Raw genomic sequence first — 20,458 nt, forward strand, 5'->3', positions numbered from 1 at the left:
GTGTCTTATATTTGGTTTCTTTCAGGTGAGATTGATCGGTGTTTGAAAAAGGTGTCAGAAGGGGTGGAGCAGTTTGAAGACATTTGGCAAAAGGTAAAATGTTGTATATGTTTTTTTGCTTTATGAGCAAGTTCTGCAGATAAAATAAACATTTTCTGCAGCTTTAAAATATTGCTAACACAGAACACAATTATAAACATTTTCTCAAGTATTTTTTTTTTTTTCTTCATTATTTCAAGTAATACAAGAAACTTGTTGTGTACTTACGGTATATGCCTCTTTAGTAAGGCTGCATTCACACAACCATATGAAAACGTCCGTATATACGGGCAGAATTCATTCCTATGGGCATTACGGTCATACATTGAATGGCCTTATTTGTCACTGTACCATACCGTAACGTATGTGAGCTGTATAAAATGTGCCGTATATACACGTTTTGTATCTACGAAAACCAAGAGCTATACGGTGCAATATGTGCGCATACGTCTGAAAAACGTCACATATATATTAGCTCATAAGGCACCGAAATACAGAACTGGAGAAATCACACGTTCATTTGAATGCAGCCTAAGGGAAACCTGGCCTGTGTGTCGTATGTCTGATCTAACGGTTCACTACCAATAAGCGTTAACGTTATGGATGTTAGGATACGGTAACCCAGAAATGCAAAATACAAACTGCAAAAAAATGGTTTTTCCTTCCTAATTTAGTTTTCTAATTGCTAAGCATATAGAAATGCAGAGTGTTTAAGACCATTGTTTCTCTGCAGTGGAGCCTCCCATCTTGAATGTTAGATGTCACACCCTGTGTTTTGTTTTCATTCCCATGAAGCCACAGGACAGGGGGAAGATAAACTCCTTATGGAAATTTTGCCTTTGCAGGCAAGACTTCGGGGCCATGCGTACACCACTGCGGATTCTGGGAAGGAAATATGCAAATACATATTTTCTTAGGTGGGATTAAAAAAAAAATAAAGGCCTCAGTGCTACCTTTGAAAGGCAGCTCCCTATTCATCAATGTATGACTATATAGACAGCATTGTTCCAATGTATTTCCGTCTCAATCGTGCAGTGTAGGAACTGGTTAGGCTAGGTGAGGTGCTGTTGACATAAAAAAAATAATAACATTGACATTATATCATCAGCTCTAGTTGTAATAACTTGGCTGCAAAGCTTGAAATGTTTGTGGTGTATCGGGATTTCTTGGCACAGGTCTTTATATGGTGGTACTTTTATATAAATTCTCTACATCTATTAAGTGAACTGGATAAAACCATTTACATTGCCTCATAGCCAAAAATCTTAATTTAACCTCTTACTGACATGTGACATAGTATTACGTCACACGCCGGGTTCAGGGAGAGGGCTCATGGGCTGAGCCCTCTCCATAGCAGGTAAGTCTTTGCTGCATATTGCAGCAGAGACTTACCGGTAATACCTGCGATCGCTGCCGGCGGCTTCAAAAAGATGGGGGCCGCCATCTTGCCAAGGATCGTCGCTCCCTGTGACGTCATTGTGGAGCGGCGATCCATTGCCGTGACAGCCTCGGGTCTTCAGAAGACCCGAGACTGTCTCGTTTTAACACCTTTGTTATCAGCACATTGTAATGAATGAGGAGGAAAATCCCCATACTACAGTATGGCAGTATATGGTAAGATTGATCAGACAGCCTAGGATTAAAGTACCCTAGGGAGTCTGAAAAATAGTAAAAAAAAAAGTAAAAAAAAAATTTTAATTAAAAAAACATAAAAATTCTAATCACCCCCCTTTCCCTAGAATTGATATAAATATAAACAGTAAAAATCATAAACACATTAGGTATCGCCGCGTCCAAAAATGCCCGATCTATCAAAATATAATAAACTGTTTTTCTCTGCGTTTAACCCCATAAAGGAAAATAGCACCCAAAAGTCGAAAATGCACTTTTTTGCCATTTTAAAATGTATAAAAAGTGATAAAAAGGTCATACAGTCCTGAAAATGATAACATTGAAAACGTAATCAAAAGTCGCAAAAAATGACACCACCCAAATCTTTATACAACAAAATATAAAAAAGTGTCGAAGATGGCAAAATCCAAAAATGTTTTAATTTTTGTAAATGTATGAAAACATTATAAAACTTATACAAATTTGGTGTCCCCGTAATCGTACGGACACAAAGAATAAAGTAGGCCTGTCATTTGGGGCGTATAGTAAAATCCAAGCCCACAAGAATATGATGCGAAATCGCTTTTTCACCAATTTCACGGCATTTAGATTTTTTTTTCCCGCTTCCCAGTACACGGCATGGAATATTAAATACCACCATTTTAAAGTGTAATTTGTTACTCAGCCATCACACAGCTCTGTACATGGAAAAATAAAAAGGTTAGAGATTTTTGAAGGTGGGGAGTGAAAAATGAAAACGCAAAAACGAAAAAGGGCATCGGCGGGAAGGGGTTAAAAAAAAACCCCCTTTAACACATATGTATAAAACTTTTCATATTTGGGGGTTATACTTTTCTGATGTTGGTTCTATATTTTTGTCTCCCATATTGCAGCTACATAATGCAGCGAATGCTAATCAGAAAGAAAAATATGAAGCAGACTTGAAGAAGGAGATTAAGAAGCTACAGGTTGGTTATGCCAGCTGCGTAGATTGACGCAATAATGCTTTATGTACTGATGAACCATCTGCAGACATCGCCATTTACCACACTTTTTTTCCCACTGTCACTGACAATGACATGTTTTGTTTCTTAATCTTCTACTTGGATGATTCTAGCATTTCTAGTTAAATATTGTGAGTGTCATCTTCTGAGAGTAAAGCAAAATGTGCTAACGTTTCTCAACCTATTGCAGAGATTGCGGGACCAAATAAAAACATGGGTTGCATCCAATGAGATCAAAGACAAGAGGCAGCTTATCGAAAACAGAAAACTAATAGAAACGGTAAAGAAAATATTGCTGCTTTTTAACCTCTATCATTTTGAGGGTTTGTTTTTATTGAAAAACCATAGGACTTGCTGTAGTATTGGGATTGACACATTAGGAGCTGGAGTTATTCCAAGTAGAGTCAGATGTTTAGACATCAGTGAATGCCACTGAAGGTATACAAAGTGGACATGAGTTTGTTAACAACTATGAGGATGTATGTCAAATAAACGTATGGCCTGCATATGTCGTGTGCAGGTAGCCTAATAAAGGGGAATTAAAAGCAATGCTGCTTTCTTCCAAAAACTGCGTCCCAGCTGACCATGGATTGTGTTACTACATCACGTCTGTATAGCAATGAATGAAGCTTAGTTCCATGGTCAGGAGAGGAGCTGCTTTTGGAGAAAAAAAATAAACAACCATGATTTTTAGCCTCTGGACAACCTTTTTTTTTTTTTTAAACTTTGTTTATTGATTTTATATTTTACATTGCAAATATAAGTACACCAATGAGCATTCAAATATCAATGATAATTCCGTTAACAAAAGAGAGCATTTTGCTCCAGAAGTTTCCTTCGATGGAGGGGTAAAGGGGGGTATGGGTTGGGACTGGGTATTGGGAGTGGTGGGGTGAGTTGGTTCTGGGGAGGGAGGAGAGAAGGGGAGGGTTGATGGGGGTGTATCTTATCTATATACAAATGAGTATTTATTATGTTTTTCAAACATTTGAGTTAATAACAATAAACAACCAAATAATAGAACAAAAGAACAATTTTTGCCTTTAGGAGATTTCACCTATGTAACACCTGTTGTTTTATTTTTGAATTAGGTATGAGATTATTTATGTATAGACTGTACTCTAAAGTTTTTATTGCTAGATTGTATTCTAAAGTGTGTATGCCTCTCTTCCCGGAGTTTGTCTCTATATTTGGACCATGGTTCCCAAATTCTGGAGAATTTATGGTGGGTCCTTGATTTGTGCTAGTTCCTCTAGTCGATATATGTTGTCTACCCTAGAGAGCCATTCCTTAAAGGGGTATTCTCACCTGGGCATTAACATTCAGTTTGATAAATCTGCCATCTATAAACATTTCTTCAATTAGATGTTATTAAAAAAAATGTTCCTGTGTGAAGATAATTTCCCATAAATGCAGTCATTTTGTCCCTTAGAAACGAGATGGCTTCCTCGGTTACGGCCACCTCTGCTGGAGGGATTGCACAAAGAAACAAATTGTTTTTGTATATGAAATGTCCGGGATTTACTACATGACCCACAGCCGTCCTGTGGTAATGATTGCTGAATCCAGGAGGTCAGACAAGACCCAATAGCCCATGTCTGGCCACCGCTGCCAGAGTGTGACGTGGTCGTAACCGAGGAAGCCATCTCGTTTCTAAGGGACAGAATGACTACATTTATGAGAAATTATTTTCACACAGGAACATTTTTTTTAATAACATTCAATTGAAGAAATGTTTATAAATGGAAGATTAGTGAAACTGAATGTGAATGCCCAGGCGAGAATACCCCTTTAACTGTGGGAGGGCTAGACTGAAGCCATTTGGGAGGTATTGTTAATTTAGCTGCCTGTATAAGGATGGTTGGCAGGTGATGTTCAATGCATCATGCACCAATCTAGGCATAGACATAGAAATGACAATCCTTGACAAAAATCATAAGGCACAACTATGGAATATCCCCACACAATGGACTTGCAAGAACCCTCTAACAGCAGGAACAATACAGGTTCTGAGATGGATAAAGGAACATTAATTATACTAAGATACCCAACCCCCTCCCCCTCATGCCTAGTGACATGATCCCATACCTTCTAAATCCAAAATTAAAATTACCCCCCACAAATTGGGACAAATTTGCACATATCCCTCTACGAAAGTTTTTCCGAACTACAACAGCCGAACTCATTCACACATATACACACAATAAAAATGCTAAGAACTTTTTACATGAGGCGGAGATAAGAGAAGTAACATCAACCCTCCATAAAAAAACACACTCTCATGCATGATCCCTCATGGCTGGAAAAATGGCTACTTAAACCTAAACTACAGAAAGGAGCAATATCCATAATATATGACTACTTGCTCTCCAGAGGTATTGAAGCTAAACCAGCTTACATAGGGCATTGGGAAAAAGACCTAGGGATCAACATTACAGAAAAGCAGATCAAGGCTATTCATAATAACTCGCATGGATTTTCTAGATGCGTAAGGATTCAAGAAAATTCATATAAAATTGTGACTAGATGGTACAACACCCCAGAGTCTCTGAAAGAAAAAGGGCTCTCACAGCAAGACACTTGTTGGAGATGTCAATCCTCAAAAGCCTCACTTACACACATATATTGGTCCTGCCCATTATTGAAGCCATTTTGGAGGGAAGTGGAAAATACTATATATAAAATATCCAAAGAGCGTATATCCCTAACACCAGAATCCGTTCTACTATGGATGCCCAACAAATCTTGGCGCCTAGAAAACCTCCTTTTAGAATTATTTTCTGCAATGTTATCAGTTATAAACACAATCTCCTCTCTTATAGCTGTGGGTTTAGATTTCTTTTCTGGTTTATTAAAAATGTATTGTCTGGTTTGTTTGTTTTTTCTTGCTTACAGCAAATGGAGAGGTTTAAAGTAGTGGAACGAGAAACAAAGACAAAAGCGTATTCAAAGGAAGGTCTTGGTCTTGCTCAGAAGGTTGACCCAGCTCAAAAGGAGAAGGAAGAGGTTGGACAGTGGTTAACGGTAAGATTCTTTATCCTGTTGGTACCACAGGAAAACTAGCAGTAGCTTTATGTGCTACACTTGGGGCCTTCATAAAGGACCAGGACCAAAACTGCATTAAACAAACATGCAATTATTTAATTAAATTCTCCTTATTGACCTGTGGTTTAATGACCCTAATAGCCATTTAGCTAGTTCTTCCATGCCTCCTATTAAAAAAATTCACTTTATACCTTCCTGTAGATGGGTCCAATGAGGCACATTGGAGCCATCTCTGTTGTTCCCTGTACAGTAATTCAATGAAGCCAGAGCAGTACACCACAGCTTTATTGGTTAAATACCGTGTACAAGGTGCTCAATGAAGCTAGGGTGTAGTTCATCGCTTCACTGTGCGACACTGCAGTCGTGGAAGCTTGACCATGGTAAGTATAAAAGGGTTTTTTTCTTTTTCTATTGGGCCCAGAACGACTAATGTATAAGCTGAGTTTTTCAGCACAAAAGATGTGCTGGAAAATCTAAACTCTACTTATACTCAAGTCTATTAAAAAAACAAAATTAATACTCTCCTTTCGACGTTCCCCGCAGGTCCTCGCACCGACTGCACACACACTGACGTCAGCTGTCTATGTACTGGGGGGGCAGGGGACTAACAGGCTATATTCTGGGGGGCTGGCAGATACTGGGTGAAGGCTGTGACAAATGTATTTACCACCCTAGGCTTATACTCAAGTAGGTTTTCCCTGTAGTTTTGTTAAAATTTAGTACCTTCGCTTATACTCCAGTATGTAGGGTACCTAAAGGGCATTTTAAGACATGGGTGCTTTGGTGTTCCAAATCATCCTGACAGGTGTCCTTTAAGCTCTCTACTATCGGGCCGTAAGCGGTGGGAGCAGACAGCCTCCCTCATTGGCTAGTATGAGCTTATCTTTAAACTGTTATGTTTCGGTTACAATAACAGGTCAGGCAAGATGGCCGCTCATGACACAAAATGTATTGTGCTCTATTACAGTAATATGGCACAAGCCAGTTCTTGGCACAGTCGTTTGCATTATCAGCCCCTTTGTAGTGAAGATATAATGTTTAATATAGATATTTTACATTTTTACCTTCACAGAACACAATAGACAGCTTAAACATGGGTGTGGATCAGTTTGAAAGTGAAGTGGAGTCTTTGTCGGTACAAACGCGGAAGAAGAAAGGAGACAAGGATGTGAGTTCACTTCATGAAATGAAAGCTGTTTTGCAGTGATTTTGTTTACTTACTGTACTTTGCATGTAGCCAGCAACAAATTCTAAATATTTCTTTTCATGACCCTTGCATACTGCTCACGTGTTTCCATATTAACTGGAAACAATAGGGAAAGATATTTACGTTTTGTTCTGTGCTTTTTTTTTTTTTCCCTGCGGCACTATTTTGTGTCTGGTGTTAGCAGAAGCAGGACCGGATCGAGGGACTGAAGAAGCACATAGAAAAACATCGGTACCACATACGAATGCTGGAAACCATTCTGCGAATGTTGGATAATGACTCGATCAATGTGGACGCAATCAGGAAAATTAAAGATGATGTAGAATACTATGTGGACTCCTCACAAGATCCAGACTTTGAAGAGAATGAGTTCCTGTATGATGACCTTGATTTAGAAGACATTCGTAAGTAGCTTGATACATTTTTTTTTTCTTTTTAAACCCCTTTCTTTATGGTTTTTAACCCATTTATTACAATGTGTGATTTGCACATTGTAATAGATGGTGTAAAAATCCTCATGTACTGCCATACTGTGGTGCCATCTTTGTTACGATCGCCATCTTTGTTACGATCGCCGCGCCCCCGAATGTCATCGGGGGGCGGCGATCGGTTGCCATGGTAGCCTCGGGTCTTCGTTTGACCCGAGGATACGTGGCTTCTGCATATCCATTACAATGAGCCTGTGGCTCATTGTAATGTATAGTGTGCAAAATGCCATATATTGCAATACTGTAGTATTGCAGTATATGGTAGGAGCGATCTGACCATCTAGGGTTAATGTACCCTAGATGGTCTAAAAAATAGTGAAAAAAAAAATAAATAAAAGTTAAAAAAAAAAATTAAAATATTAAAAGTTCAAATCACCCCCCTTTCCCTAGAACGGATATAAAACATAATAAACAGTAAAAATCACAAACATATTAGGTATCGTCGCGTCCCAAAATGCCCGATCTATCAAAATATAAAAACGGTTACGGACGGCGGTGACCTCCTAGGCGGGAAATGGCGGCCAAATGTCCGAAATGCGTCTTTTACACCTTTTTACATAACAAAAAAAATGAAATAAAAAATAATCAAAATGTCGCACAGTCCTCAAAATGGTAGCAAAGAAAACGTCGCCAAAGTATGAAAAAGTTATTAGCGTCAGAAGATGGCAAAATTTTTTTTTTCTTTTTTGTACACATTCGCTTAATTTTTGAAAATGTATTAAAACACAATAAAACCTATATATATCACCGCGATCGCACCGAACCAAAGAATAAAGTAGGCGTGTTATTTGGAGCGAAGAGTGAAAGTCGTAAAAATTGAGCCCACAAGAAAAATGTTTTCAATTTTTCCACATTTGGAATTTTTTTTTCAGCTTCGCAGTACACGGCATGTTAAAATAAATAACATTACGGGAAAGTAAAATTTGTTACGCACAAAATAAGCCCTCACACAGGTCTGTACACGTAAAAATTAAAAAGTTATGGATTTTTGAAGTTGGAGAGCGAGAAATGAGCCGAAAAACCCTGCGTCCTTAAGGGGTTAAGGACACCTCAATATACCAAATTTATAAAGGTTTGATTGTGTTTTAATACATTTTCAAAAATTAAACTAATGAGCATGAAATAGAAAAGGTTTTCACCATCTTCTGATGCTAATAACTTTTTCATACTATGGTGTACGGAGCTGTGTTAGGTGTCAATTTTTACAAAATGAGCCTACGTTTTCATTGCTACCGTTTAGAGGTCTGTGCTCCATTTTAATCACTTTTTATTCCATTTTTATGAGATGTAAAATGGTGTAAAAGTAGCGTTTTTGACATTTGGTCACGATTTTCTGGCTCACCGCCGGCAATAACTGTTTTTATATTTTGATAGATGGGTCATTTTGAGACGCGGCAATACCTATTGTGGTTGTGACTTTTACTGTTTATTATGTTTTATATCAGTCCTAGGGAAAGGGGGGTGATATGAACTTTTAGGGCGTGTTCACACGTTGCGTTTTGACCTGCGTTTTCATTGCGTTTGAAACGCATATACAACAGCTGAGGAGATGTGATTTGCCTAATTACATCACTGTTAACGTTTCCGTTTACAAAATGCATCGTTTTATTTACGCATGCGTTAACATTGCGTTTACAAACGTAAACGGTAATGTAATTAGGCAAATTACCTCACATCAGCTGTTGTATGTGCGTTTCAAACGCAATGAAAACGCAACCAAAACGCAACGTGTGAACGCGCCCTCAGGTTTCATACACCAACATATTGCCCAAAAGTTTTTTTTTTTTTTTTTTTTCTCTTTTTTTTTTTTTTCTTTTCTCGCACAGTATTTGGATGCCATTTTGCTGCATGCATTTTTATGTTACCATGCATTTTCCAGCTTTGAGTATTTCTTCATTGCTGGAAGTGTATTGGCACACTTACACTTTAGAAATGAAGAAAAACTATTTCAAAGTTGGAAAACGCAAAGTAACATAAAAGCGCATGTGTCTGGACACTACATGTGAATGCACCTCAACCACGCTTCACAAAAATGGAAACAAAAACTAGCAAGAATTGTATAAATACCTCCACCTGGATGTAAGCTGGCCAGGAGCTGATTGAGCTGCTGCACTGCATTGTGGACTTCATTCAGCAAGTTTCTTGTGCAACCCTGAGTATACTGCTTGGGCTGCGCAATGAAGCTGGAGATTCCAGGCAGGTTGCAGTGCAATAGAAACATATGCAGATTGTGCTAATCTCTCTATTATTTCATACCTGTTTGAGTTGTTCTTACATGGCTTTTTTTGTTTGTTTGTTTTGTTTTTCCATCTTCCAGCACAGGCGCTGGCAGCTACTTCCCCACCAACCCACAGTCACATGGAGGATGAGATCTTCAACCAGTCTAGCAGCACTCCCACCTCCACCACATCAAGCTCTCCTATTCCACCCAGTCCTGCCAATTGTACCACAGTAAGTTCCTTCAACCTCTAGCCATGAAATGCTAAGCATTGTTAGTAAAGCTTCTACTTCATATTTAGAATGGTTATTTTGCAGGAAAACTCTGAAGATGACAAGAAAATCAGAGGCAGGTCTACAGACAGTGAAGTAAGTCAGGTGAGTTGGATTTTCTCAATTCTTGCTTGACATCCCTCCTATCCACCGTTGCATACCGCTCGTTCTCCGGTTCAGTGCACTCTTTTCTTATTAAGAGCTCATACACATTATTTTGCAGGAAAAGTTGTAAACTAAAATCGGGGGTGACCAGGTAAAGGAATTTTTATATTTTAACCATTTCTGTTTTCCATAATCACTCCTGATTTTAGCTTGCAACAAAATGGTAAGACTTGTGCGGATGTTGTCAAAACTAGATCTTAATGAAAGTGTTCAGTTCTAGTTTACGGTTAGGCTGGTGCCACACGTACCGTTTTGTCTGCGTTTGCAAACGCAGACAAAGCTGCACCCATCGGGGCGGCCCGATTGCATCAGTGTTTCTATTGAAACAATTTAATACAAAACTCCGGCCGCTCGTTCCCGTTCGCGGGCCGCCCCGGTGGGTGCAGCTCTGTCTGCGTTTTCAAACGCAAACGAATTGGTATGCGTGGTACCAGCCTCGGTGTCCCTTCCGTGGTATTTCATGTTGCACATCTTGTCATCCTGGGACCTGTGAGCGTCTGCTTCAAACCCCTTCCACACGACCATAGTAAACCAGGGGTCACTACACCTCACTTCACTGTACATGCGCCTGATGTTCAGAGCATGCGCAGTCAGAGGTCACCTGAGCCCCTCCATAAGCATTATAGACACTTCTAAATGTAGTGTTACTCTTTGAAAAATGCCTTGTGTGTCTAAACACGTACTGACTTCTCACTTTATATGGGCTGAGTGAGGACTGTAGGTCATGGCAAAACTGCTGCTGCAGCAGCTCCTGGCAGCTTAGCACACACTGCCGATGCTGAGAGGAGGCAGACACAGCCCCTCCCTGATGCTGTTGATCTGTAGCCAGGTGAAAGTGGGCGGACCTAGCAAAAGCAACACCCACTTTACATGTTTTTGTGTTACAATTGTTGCACATATGATGGGTAGGTTTTCCTCTGGTAAGCTGGGGCTGTACCAGAGGAAAACCTGGCCATGGATCAACCAGGGAGCCTAACACAAATTTGTGAAAAACTACCCCCTGTCCAGGTACGTCTTAAGGTGTACCAACATATTTACCTTCTCTGTTGCACCGTTTCATGCTGCCGCCTGTCATCTTTGTTTACAGGAGCAGCTCCTCTCCAACAACTTCCACTTGCCTGGCACACCCACCCGTCCCTTCCCAGCACCTAATAAACATTAAAACTAATGCTGTATAGGTGCTGGGACGGGTGGAGTGTGCCTTTCCCTGTAAGCAAACTGGGCAAGACTCCAACGGAGTACCGGAGAAGGTGGGTATAAGGCAGTTTTTAGTTAGTACATTTTCAGATTGTAAAAAACGAATGCGTTTTTGTCCGGTTTTCCTCCAAATTTGCGCAATTAAAAATGGACAAAAATGCATGCGTTTTTAAAAAACTGATGCGGTTTTTGATGCATGCGTTTTTTACCATCTGAAAACGCACTAACTTAAAACGCCCTAAAAACGCCATGTTTGATATCACCCTAAGTTGTAAGTCAGGTGACACATGGAGAGGCTGGGCTGCAGGATAGCCACATAGGAATTGTATAATTTACAGCGACTGGATGGAACAAGCACAGTATACTAGGCTTGGGTCCTTGCATTATGAATAAATATGATGTGAGGACTCCCTGTCTGCCAGCCAAACTGCAACGCTGCTGCTGCAACATAAGTCTCTGTGCTCAGTCATTTGGATCCAACCAGTGTTTCCACATATGTGCAGCCGCCATATTACTACAAATTCCAAACTCTTCCTGGACTAAAATACTCCTCAGAAATGCTAAGAGGACTATTTTTACTCTGTCACAAAAAAAGTTAGTGCGACCTCAGTCCTCAGTGTAGTGGGTGTAATTGACCTCAGCTTCGCCGTGCGCATGCGTCCGAAGTGTACTAAAATCACCACACCTCCTGGAATCTTGGAAAGGCAGCCACTGACACTGGTATTGTAAAAGCACTTGTGGCCCTGAACCCCAGCTGCATGAAGGCAGCTCTGCTTCCACTTTCTTCTAGAAAATGGTGCATAAAAAGCTGCACCAAAACTGCCCTTCATAACCTCTGTGTGTGGTGTGGTTTAAATGTATCTTATGAAAAAATAAGGTGGCACTCAACAGTAAGGGAGCTGTCACACGGAACGGTTATGGCTGCGTTTGCAATCGCAGACCAAACGCACCCACCGGGGCGGGCCGCGGCACGATCGCATCGGTGTTTCTATGGAAACGCCTGTGATCGAGACTGAGCTGCTGGTGTTTTGCAGTAAAGTAATGCAAAACACTGGCGGCTTGTTCCCGATCGCAGGCATTTCCATAGATGGGTGCAGTTTGGTCTGCGTTTGCAGAAACAGATTCTTTATTCCAATTGGCTAAAACATTAGGGCGAGGTGAGAGATAAGTCCCCCCCCCCCCCATCTTGCCCGTGAAGGCAGCTAAAACCATACATACTCTCTCAATTCAACACAATAGGGGATGGACAAAAATTCCAGCAGCCACACACTGATAATTTACCATTGGAAATGTAATGCATATTTATGGTATATACCATATGTGTATTTAGACCTGTATGGTATATACCATACGTATGCAGTAAATTTAAAAAAATCCTTTTTAATATGAAAGACAACAATGGAAATAGCCAAGTATGTAGTGATGTGTATAAAATGTAGCAGCTCACTGCTGAGATATTTAGCCAAGATGGCAAATGTCATGTGTGCTGGCAGGACTTGGTGAGCACTGATGTGCTGGTTTGTTGTGAATATAAACTAATACAAAGTTGCTTCCAGGATCCTTACATCCTCTGTAAGGTGTATTGTGCCACTAAGCCTATATTCTGTGTTTTTTTTTCTTTTGCAGAACTGCATTTCAGTTCATGCAGGGAAATTTGTCCTTCTCCTAGCATTGCAACGTATGTGTATGTTTCCTTAAAGTGTAGCAGGATTTTTCCTTTTTTAGTCACCAGCAAAGAACGGTTCTAAAAGTATCCATAACAACCATCATCCGCAGTCCCCTGCAGTGACGCCCAGTTACCAAATAGGAAGCAGTTCCAGCACGTCATCTCTCGGAAATGGGCCGGGTACAAACAGCAATGGAGCAGTATCGAACAGCAGCAGTACAAGCAGCAACAGCAGCACCAACAGCAAAAACAACCCGTCCAGTGGACACACGTCTGGTACACCTACGCCGTACGCACAAGCAGTGGCGCCTCCTCCATCTAGTACAAATACATCGCAGCCAAGGCCCCCAAGTGCCCAGCAAAATACAAGCAAGCAAAACGGAGCTACAAGTACGTCTACAGTTCCATTTATTTCTTTACCATGTCGATTTGTGGTATACCTTGGTACATTCGAAAATGAACATTATTGCTTTACGTGGATACTTATTTTCTTTTCAAAAAATTTAATGCACACTTGGATGTAGCCTTTGCCATACAATCTTCCCACACAAAAGTACTTCCATACTTGCAGCAGTAACTTACAAGCTGTGGATTCTAAGATGATCTTTGGGAATACTCTGCTGTGTAAAGCCACATTCACACATTGCATTTTGAAACCTTGTTCAAATGCAATAAAGCAGCTAATCCTGATACCATATGCGTTTTGATCTTAACCCCTTAGGGTGAAGACACACATGGCTTTTTTGGGCTGTTTTCAGATCGTTAAAAACGCATGCGTTAAAAAACGCATCCGTTTTTGTCAGTTTTTCCGAAATTGCGCAATGAAAAACGGACAAAAACGCACGCGTTTTTAAAAAAACGGATGCATTTTTTAACGCATGCGTTTTTAACGATCTGAAAACGCACTTAGTAAAAACGGCCCAAAAACGCCATGTGTGTCTTCACCCTTAGGTTAACAGTTTCACGCTCGACTGCCTTGTCGGGTCCCGGTGCATGAAGAGGGCTAATGGGCTGAGCCATCTCCATAGCCGGCAAGGCTGGCGGCACGCGTGGCGGTTTGAACACATTTTTGGGCCATTTTTAAGAAGTCAGTTTTTGACCCGTTCGAATTAAGATAATTGGTAACACCGGTCAAAACCACATGCAATTTTTTTTTTTTAAAGGACTGCTTGAAAACTGCCCAAAACAGGTTCAAAACGCCACCGGGGTAGGGCCACAGCCCGATCGCATCAGTGTTTCTATGGAAATGCCTGTGAGCAGGAAAGAGACGCCGGTGTTTTGCATTAAAGCAACGCAAAACACTGGCAGCTCGTTCGCTATAACGCTGATGCGTTTGGGGCGCGGCCCGCCCCGGTGGGTATGGTTTGTGTTTGCGAACGCAGCCAAAACGCAACTTGGGACAGCGCCCTTGCTGCATATTGCATGCAGCTGTGTAAACATTTTCAAAGCCGCTTAGGCCGCGGTCACACGTACCGCTAGACGTTCGTTCATAACGTGACGCTAGCGCACAGGGGGAGGTCCTCGGGCCGAACACACATGCGTTTCCAGGGAAACGTATGCGATTGTTAAGCCGATCGCATGCGTTTCTCTGGAAACGCATGTACGTTCGGGCCGCGGACTTTCCCCTGTGCGCTAGCGTTGCGTTAGGAACGGACGCCTAGCGGTACGTGTGACCACTTAGAGCAATGAAAAAAAAAATAGCTTTCAAAGCAGCCAAACGCATATGAACATTTGACAACGCATGTGTTTGGACGCAACTGAATGCCACATTTGAACACTGCCTCAGGGGGCACTTTCACACGATGCATTGATTCATGGTTTTTGATGCATTTTTTTACGCATTCAGCGGCTTCAGCCTTTATAACATGCTGAGGTCACATTGCGTTTACACTGCATATGCTAAAACGCAATGTGACCTCAGCATGTGATCAAGGCTGAAGCTTTTTGAATGCATCAAAAAATGTGACTGAGCGCATCGTGTGAGGGCGCGTTCACACGTTCCGCTATCGTCGCGTTCATAACGCGACTCTAGCGCACAGTGGGCGGGGCTCGGGCCGATCGCATATGCGTTTCCCGGGAAACGCATGCGATTAATAACCCGATCGCATGCGTTTCTCGGGAAACGCATATGCGATCGCCCCAAACTCCGCCCCCTGTGCGCTAGAAGAACGTGTGAACGCGCTCTCAAAATTTGCTGCTAGTCTGAAAACCAGCTCCAGACAATTTGTTCCACACATGCAATCTGATATCTGCTTAGGAGGGTCAGATGTGATCATGTGATGTGTTACCACACCCTTCAATCACAGGTTGATCTAGTCAGCTTGATGAGCAGAGATTCCTGGGAGCTTGTCATTGTGTTCATGGTCTTGGCACCCAGCTCTCCTGATAGTAGGAGGCAAAATGTAACCTCTGTGTGAACTAGTGGAAGAGAATGCAATCTTGCCACTTCATAGGTTTCCTGTTTGTTTTTCCTCCAGGTTATAGCTCTGTAGTAGCAGAAAATTCAACCGATACTGCACTTATTAACAGCAGTCAATCACAATTGAGCCAGTCTGTGATCCACAACCCACCAACCAGCACTGCGTGAGTACCAAACTGCAGGATTTGTTTGTCTATAGCTCTGGTTAATTCTGGTCCAAGTGAAATTGTAAAGTGTAGTCTGTGGATACATTTTGAGTGCACTTTGGCCACATTCAATCCATATTTTTTATATGTATATTTTCTAACTTTCTTTGTGCTAAAACTTGAATGAATAAATAGAAATATTGGACTTGACAATAGTTTTATACAGTATTTTCAACGTATAAACAAATGTGGTATGAATGGGCCTTTCCAGGTGTTAGTTTTCTGGAGTACACGCTTAGTGATATCTGTTTGCAGCAACTGATGACCAAAAACTATAGTGTGTTTTTATAGTTTAAAGTGAGAATTTTGGTTTATAGTTTATCTGTTTCACTATCTCTTATCGCCTCATACTGTGCATTGTTTCTCAGCTTAACCCTCTCGCTGCCAGGCATTTCTGCAAATTTTGTCACACTATTTATCAGCCAATTCTAGATTCATTTGAAACAGAGTCTCCTTTTTCATAGGAAAATGTGTTTTAAGGTGCCACAGAGCCGTTGTTACAAACCTCGGAAGTTAGGAGTTATCACATACATCATAGGGTGGCTTCTGCTAAGCCAATCAGATACTTCCTTGGCAGGGAAAGGGTTAAAGAGGCACTTGCACATCATTGTTTTATCTCCTAGCTATGGTAGCATGTTGGGTGAATACACTTGCAAGGTTTTTATGGCAATTTCATATTTATCGGTCATGTTACACACACCACCTACTTGCCCTGGCTCCCCAAGGTTTCTGAAAATCTGAGGTTCCCTTTAACCACTACCTGTAAGTGCAGTGTAATGGTGTTCCAATGATGCATTTATGAATACTATTGCTGCCATCATTCATAAAAAAGAAAAAAAATGTATTCCATCTCATTGCATTCTGAAGACAGTCATCCAAGTGGAGAGTGGTCCCCCATACTGTCAACCTGCTTCCTCTTGGGCTGCATACAATCCCACTCTGGCCACACCATCATCTACTTGGGAGATCCTGCACATGGCGCCATCCCGGGATGTGTGAGACTGGCACTAGCCATCTACACATGCGACTGAGCATGTGCAACTTCAGTGTATCACGGGACCGAGTGTCCTCTCTCTGACTTGCTCCTGTTTTGCACTGGCACAAAGTTGCGGTTGAGCTCAGTCAGCATGTACGTACTGGGCATGCGCCACTTCAGTGCATCACAGGAACAAGCCACAGTGGGGGCTGATGTGGTGGACTGGGTAGGAACACTCTTACACTCCACTAGGTACTGTTTGTGGTTTATGGGGAGGGGGGGGGGGTTGTCTGTGGTGACGGGTTCCCTGCACCATCCCCTTGAGGGCCTTCTGTCCTGCTTTTCTTGTTGACTGTGGCCATTTTGCAGATGTGAACGAAGTCCACAAACATAACATTTTATTTTTATTTGGCTGCTTTTCTGCTCGGTCTCATCCTCTAAATCCTCTAAGTGTCAAAAGGAGGGTCAAAAAATTTGAGCTTGAGAAACGAAATAAATGTGTATAATTCGTTTTAACATTTGTGTGCTCAGCTCCTCTTTTCCAATTACCTGCACAAGTGTGGTTTACAGTAACTTTATTTTTTTTCTTGTTTCGCTGTCAAGAAAAGTGGCAGAATAATATGAAGGATGTCTATATGTTGATGTATGTCAGAACCTGCATCTAGCCTCAATCATGTTTCATCTAACCTTGTCACACATTGACACTGCATATATAGTTTTAGCCACAGAGAAAATGTAAAATTATGCTGTTTGCATCTTAGTGTTTTTCACTATCCCATATATTTACATTCATTTTTGTTGTAGAAAAGAGACAAACAGTGTATCTCAGCCAGCCAGCAGCAGTAGTACCAGCACTGGGCCCAGCTTACTATTACCCTTAAATGTAAATCCTCCTAGTTCACCAACGCCCAGCTTCAGCGACCCTAAACCCAGCCAGCCACTACTAAACGGACCACCTCAGTTCAGCACCACACCAGAGATCAAGGTGAGTAAATCTGCTGCTTCAGGTTCATATTCAAAGTGATTTTTTTTTTAAATGTTTAGAAAGATGCAAAGTATGTTTGATTCCTTGTAATATTCTGCCCTTCTTAATGCAACAGAGCTTTCTGTCCCTATGCTTGATGACATCCACAGTATTAGGCATAGTTTCCATGTCTATGTATTCCTGTGGGCTTTCACACGGGCTTTTTTTTTTTTTTTTTTAAATTGTCCTGTCATTGTTTAAGAACATTCAGGTGGTGCTCAGCGTTCATAGAAATAGGTACTGTGAGCATGCAAAAAGTAAAGAAAGATTGCGGCATTCACCCATAAAAATATTTTTATTTCATCACAGGGTAAAATAGGTCCGGCATGGTAGCCAAATCAGGGCAGAGCTAGGAACAGGGATAGGAGCTACCCTGATTTGGCCACCATGCCAGACCTATTTTAGGCTCTGACGAAATAAAGAAGATATTGTTATCGGTGAGTGCTGCGACTTTTCTCTACTTTTTACTGTCCTGTGTTTTGGAGCTGACTGCCAAAAGCCAGAAAACTCCGAGAAGGTCCTATATCTTACGTTTTGTGTCTTGGACATTTTTATGGTCATCAGTGTGTGAGATGCCCTCACACCGGTGGGCCTCTTGTCCAGAATCTACTTGGGGGAATTCAGTAACTTAATCCCCATATATAGGAATGTGATGGTGAATTCACAGGTTCGGAAGGAGATTTGTGTGGTAAGACGATCAGCCTAATACTCAAAGCATTTTAGAACTGTGTTCCTAAAGATGCAGTCACTTCTTTTTTTTTTTTTTTTTAATATAATAATTTTCCTTTATTTAAATAATCTAAACAATGTTTAATTGTATTTCCATATCAGGCTTTTTACATATCACTAAGCGGATACCTTATCCAAGTATATTAAACTTTACATTTTTATCCTTTTATCTCTTGTATCTGGCCATAACATCCCCCTCATCAAAGCTTTAATCCTATGTTATCTGATTTGAGCGTTGTTTAAATAATACCTCTCTATATTACTACTCCCTCCCACCTTCCCCCAAAGATGCAGTCACTTCTAAATATATTCTACTCCTGATACCACAAGTGATTGCAATGAAGCCCTTTGCCTCACCTCTTAAAGCTACCTTGGTGATAACCGGTTTTCCGGCAGGGTAGAGGAATGGTGTATGTGATCTTATAAGGAGGGACAATAATTCATTTGTATATCGATCTTAATCGTTATACAGCACCATTGTAATTTTTATATACAGTGCACTTCCACAGTAATTTATATTAAACACTAGCACTGCCACTAATTGGCACTTCTGCCCTGGTATTTGTAAAGAGGCAGCACAAGTAAAAATCTTCTTTAAACTGACCAAACACATCTTGCTATATAGTTTGGCATTTTAAAAGGAACATCATGTGTTCAACATGCAGGTTCATCTGCTACTAGCATCAGTGTCGTACTCAAAATCTTTACACACAAATTGCAGAATATAACTTGTAATCTGCTTTCTGTTAGAATGATGATAACTGGCAGCAGCAAATGACTGAAAAGATCACAGACCTTTTCTCCTCTTGTACAGCTTTCTCTAAATTGCCTTCAGGTCTGGAGATTTGTTCATAAGTTGCATGTATGAACTCTGCACATCATTTACTTTTTTGTTTTTAATAGGTCAGCATAAATTGGGTGACGTGTGATTGTCTGAAAAATTTTTCTCCTATCTTTAGGCACCTGAGCCTTTGAGTACACTGAAATCCATGGCAGAACGTGCAGCTATCGGAACCAACTTAGAAGATCCAGTACCTTCTATTCATCTGGCTGAGAGAGGTACTACTTCATTGATTCATCAATCTTTTTTTTTTTTTTTTTTTTTTTACAAAACATTTTGTTTGTTTTTTCAAACTTTTGTCATGTCATTTCTCTGCCAAGTCACTTGCTTTATTTTAAGAATGCAGTTATTTATTTTGTGGTCTTTGGCTATAGTAAAGGAACATACTGTAAATACCTGGATGCACAGCCCAGCCTGGGGGCTAGATTTCACAGAACAACCACTGACTAATAATGCAAGGAGTTCCATCCCAGCCACCGTATGGGCAATTTATCATGGCTTGTATGCCACTTAGCTGGATGAATATAAGCCATGAAAAGGTTGCAATTCCTGTCCAAGCGACACTTTTATTCCCCCCTACGCCACCCTCGCGCTAAGGTGGAGTGGGCATGGATGCCCTGGACAGACGCATTTGCTATAGCTTGCTCAGTCTGGACCCAAGTCCAGGGATTGGACAGTGTCATACGGTGTATGAAATTTGGCAATATGCAGGCCATTCACTTGATAGAGGCCTCTAATATACTTTTTTCAAATGAAGCAATCTAGGGCATATTTAAAGGGAATCTGTCAGCAGAAATTGACCTAATAAGCTACTACCAATATGTTAAGAAAGCAGCACTTTTTTAACTATGGCTTTTGCTGGTATTGCAGTTCAACTGTGTACAGGTTTACGAAGCCTGGTTCAACACCACACACTACCCATGGGCAGGAGAGGAGCAGCTATTGAAGAAAGAAGCCATATTTCTTAACCCTGGGACAACCCATTTTATCTGATCAAAATGGTTGTGCAGCTAAAGTTCCTATATGTGCTCCAACATGGTTTTTATCCCTATCCCTGCTGCTGGATTCCCTAATCATTGCCTTTATATGAGAAGCTTCCAGAGTCCCAAATATAGGAAGACCCTGGGTTCTGTAGGATTGTTTTTAATGGAATTCAAGCAATTAAAAAAAAAAAAAAAAATGGCTGCAAACACTCACTTCTTCACCTTGATCCCTGTTCATCGCTGTCTTTATGGGATCACCTAGAAAAGAAACTTATAATTAGTAGCACAGAGTGCGGGGACAAGATGTCTAGCGCTCTGGTCTGCTAATTATTCACACCCTTGCCACCTCCCTTTGCCATGCTGGGAGC

At 41.0% G+C, this 20,458-nt stretch overlaps 1 protein-coding gene across 10 annotated transcripts in view; it reads left to right on the forward strand.

The window, feature by feature from the left end:
- The window catches only part of CNOT3 (CCR4-NOT transcription complex subunit 3), a 50,764-nt gene that overhangs the window by 18,269 nt on the left and 12,037 nt on the right, over nucleotides 1-20,458 (forward strand). For 5 of the 10 annotated variants that reach the window (XM_072156813.1, XM_072156810.1, XM_072156812.1 and 2 more), the window contains 12 exons: nucleotides 26-93; nucleotides 2,544-2,618; nucleotides 2,845-2,934; nucleotides 5,550-5,678; nucleotides 6,772-6,867; nucleotides 7,088-7,310; nucleotides 9,712-9,845; nucleotides 9,930-9,989; nucleotides 12,972-13,302; nucleotides 15,390-15,495; nucleotides 17,318-17,498; nucleotides 19,226-19,325. In XM_072156813.1, the coding sequence (XP_072012914.1) occupies nucleotides 26-93; nucleotides 2,544-2,618; nucleotides 2,845-2,934; nucleotides 5,550-5,678; nucleotides 6,772-6,867; nucleotides 7,088-7,310; nucleotides 9,712-9,845; nucleotides 9,930-9,989; nucleotides 12,972-13,302; nucleotides 15,390-15,495; nucleotides 17,318-17,498; nucleotides 19,226-19,325 (1,593 nt within the window). The remainder of the gene's footprint in view (nucleotides 1-25; nucleotides 94-2,543; nucleotides 2,619-2,844; nucleotides 2,935-5,549; nucleotides 5,679-6,771; nucleotides 6,868-7,087; nucleotides 7,311-9,711; nucleotides 9,846-9,929; nucleotides 9,990-12,971; nucleotides 13,303-15,389; nucleotides 15,496-17,317; nucleotides 17,499-19,225; nucleotides 19,326-20,458) is intronic. The other 5 variants (XM_072156814.1, XM_072156819.1, XM_072156816.1 and 2 more) reach the window with 4 other exon arrangements.

Source organism: Engystomops pustulosus, chromosome 6 (assembly GCF_040894005.1).
Source record: "Engystomops pustulosus chromosome 6, aEngPut4.maternal, whole genome shotgun sequence".
Lineage (NCBI taxonomy): Eukaryota > Metazoa > Chordata > Amphibia > Anura > Leptodactylidae > Engystomops > Engystomops pustulosus.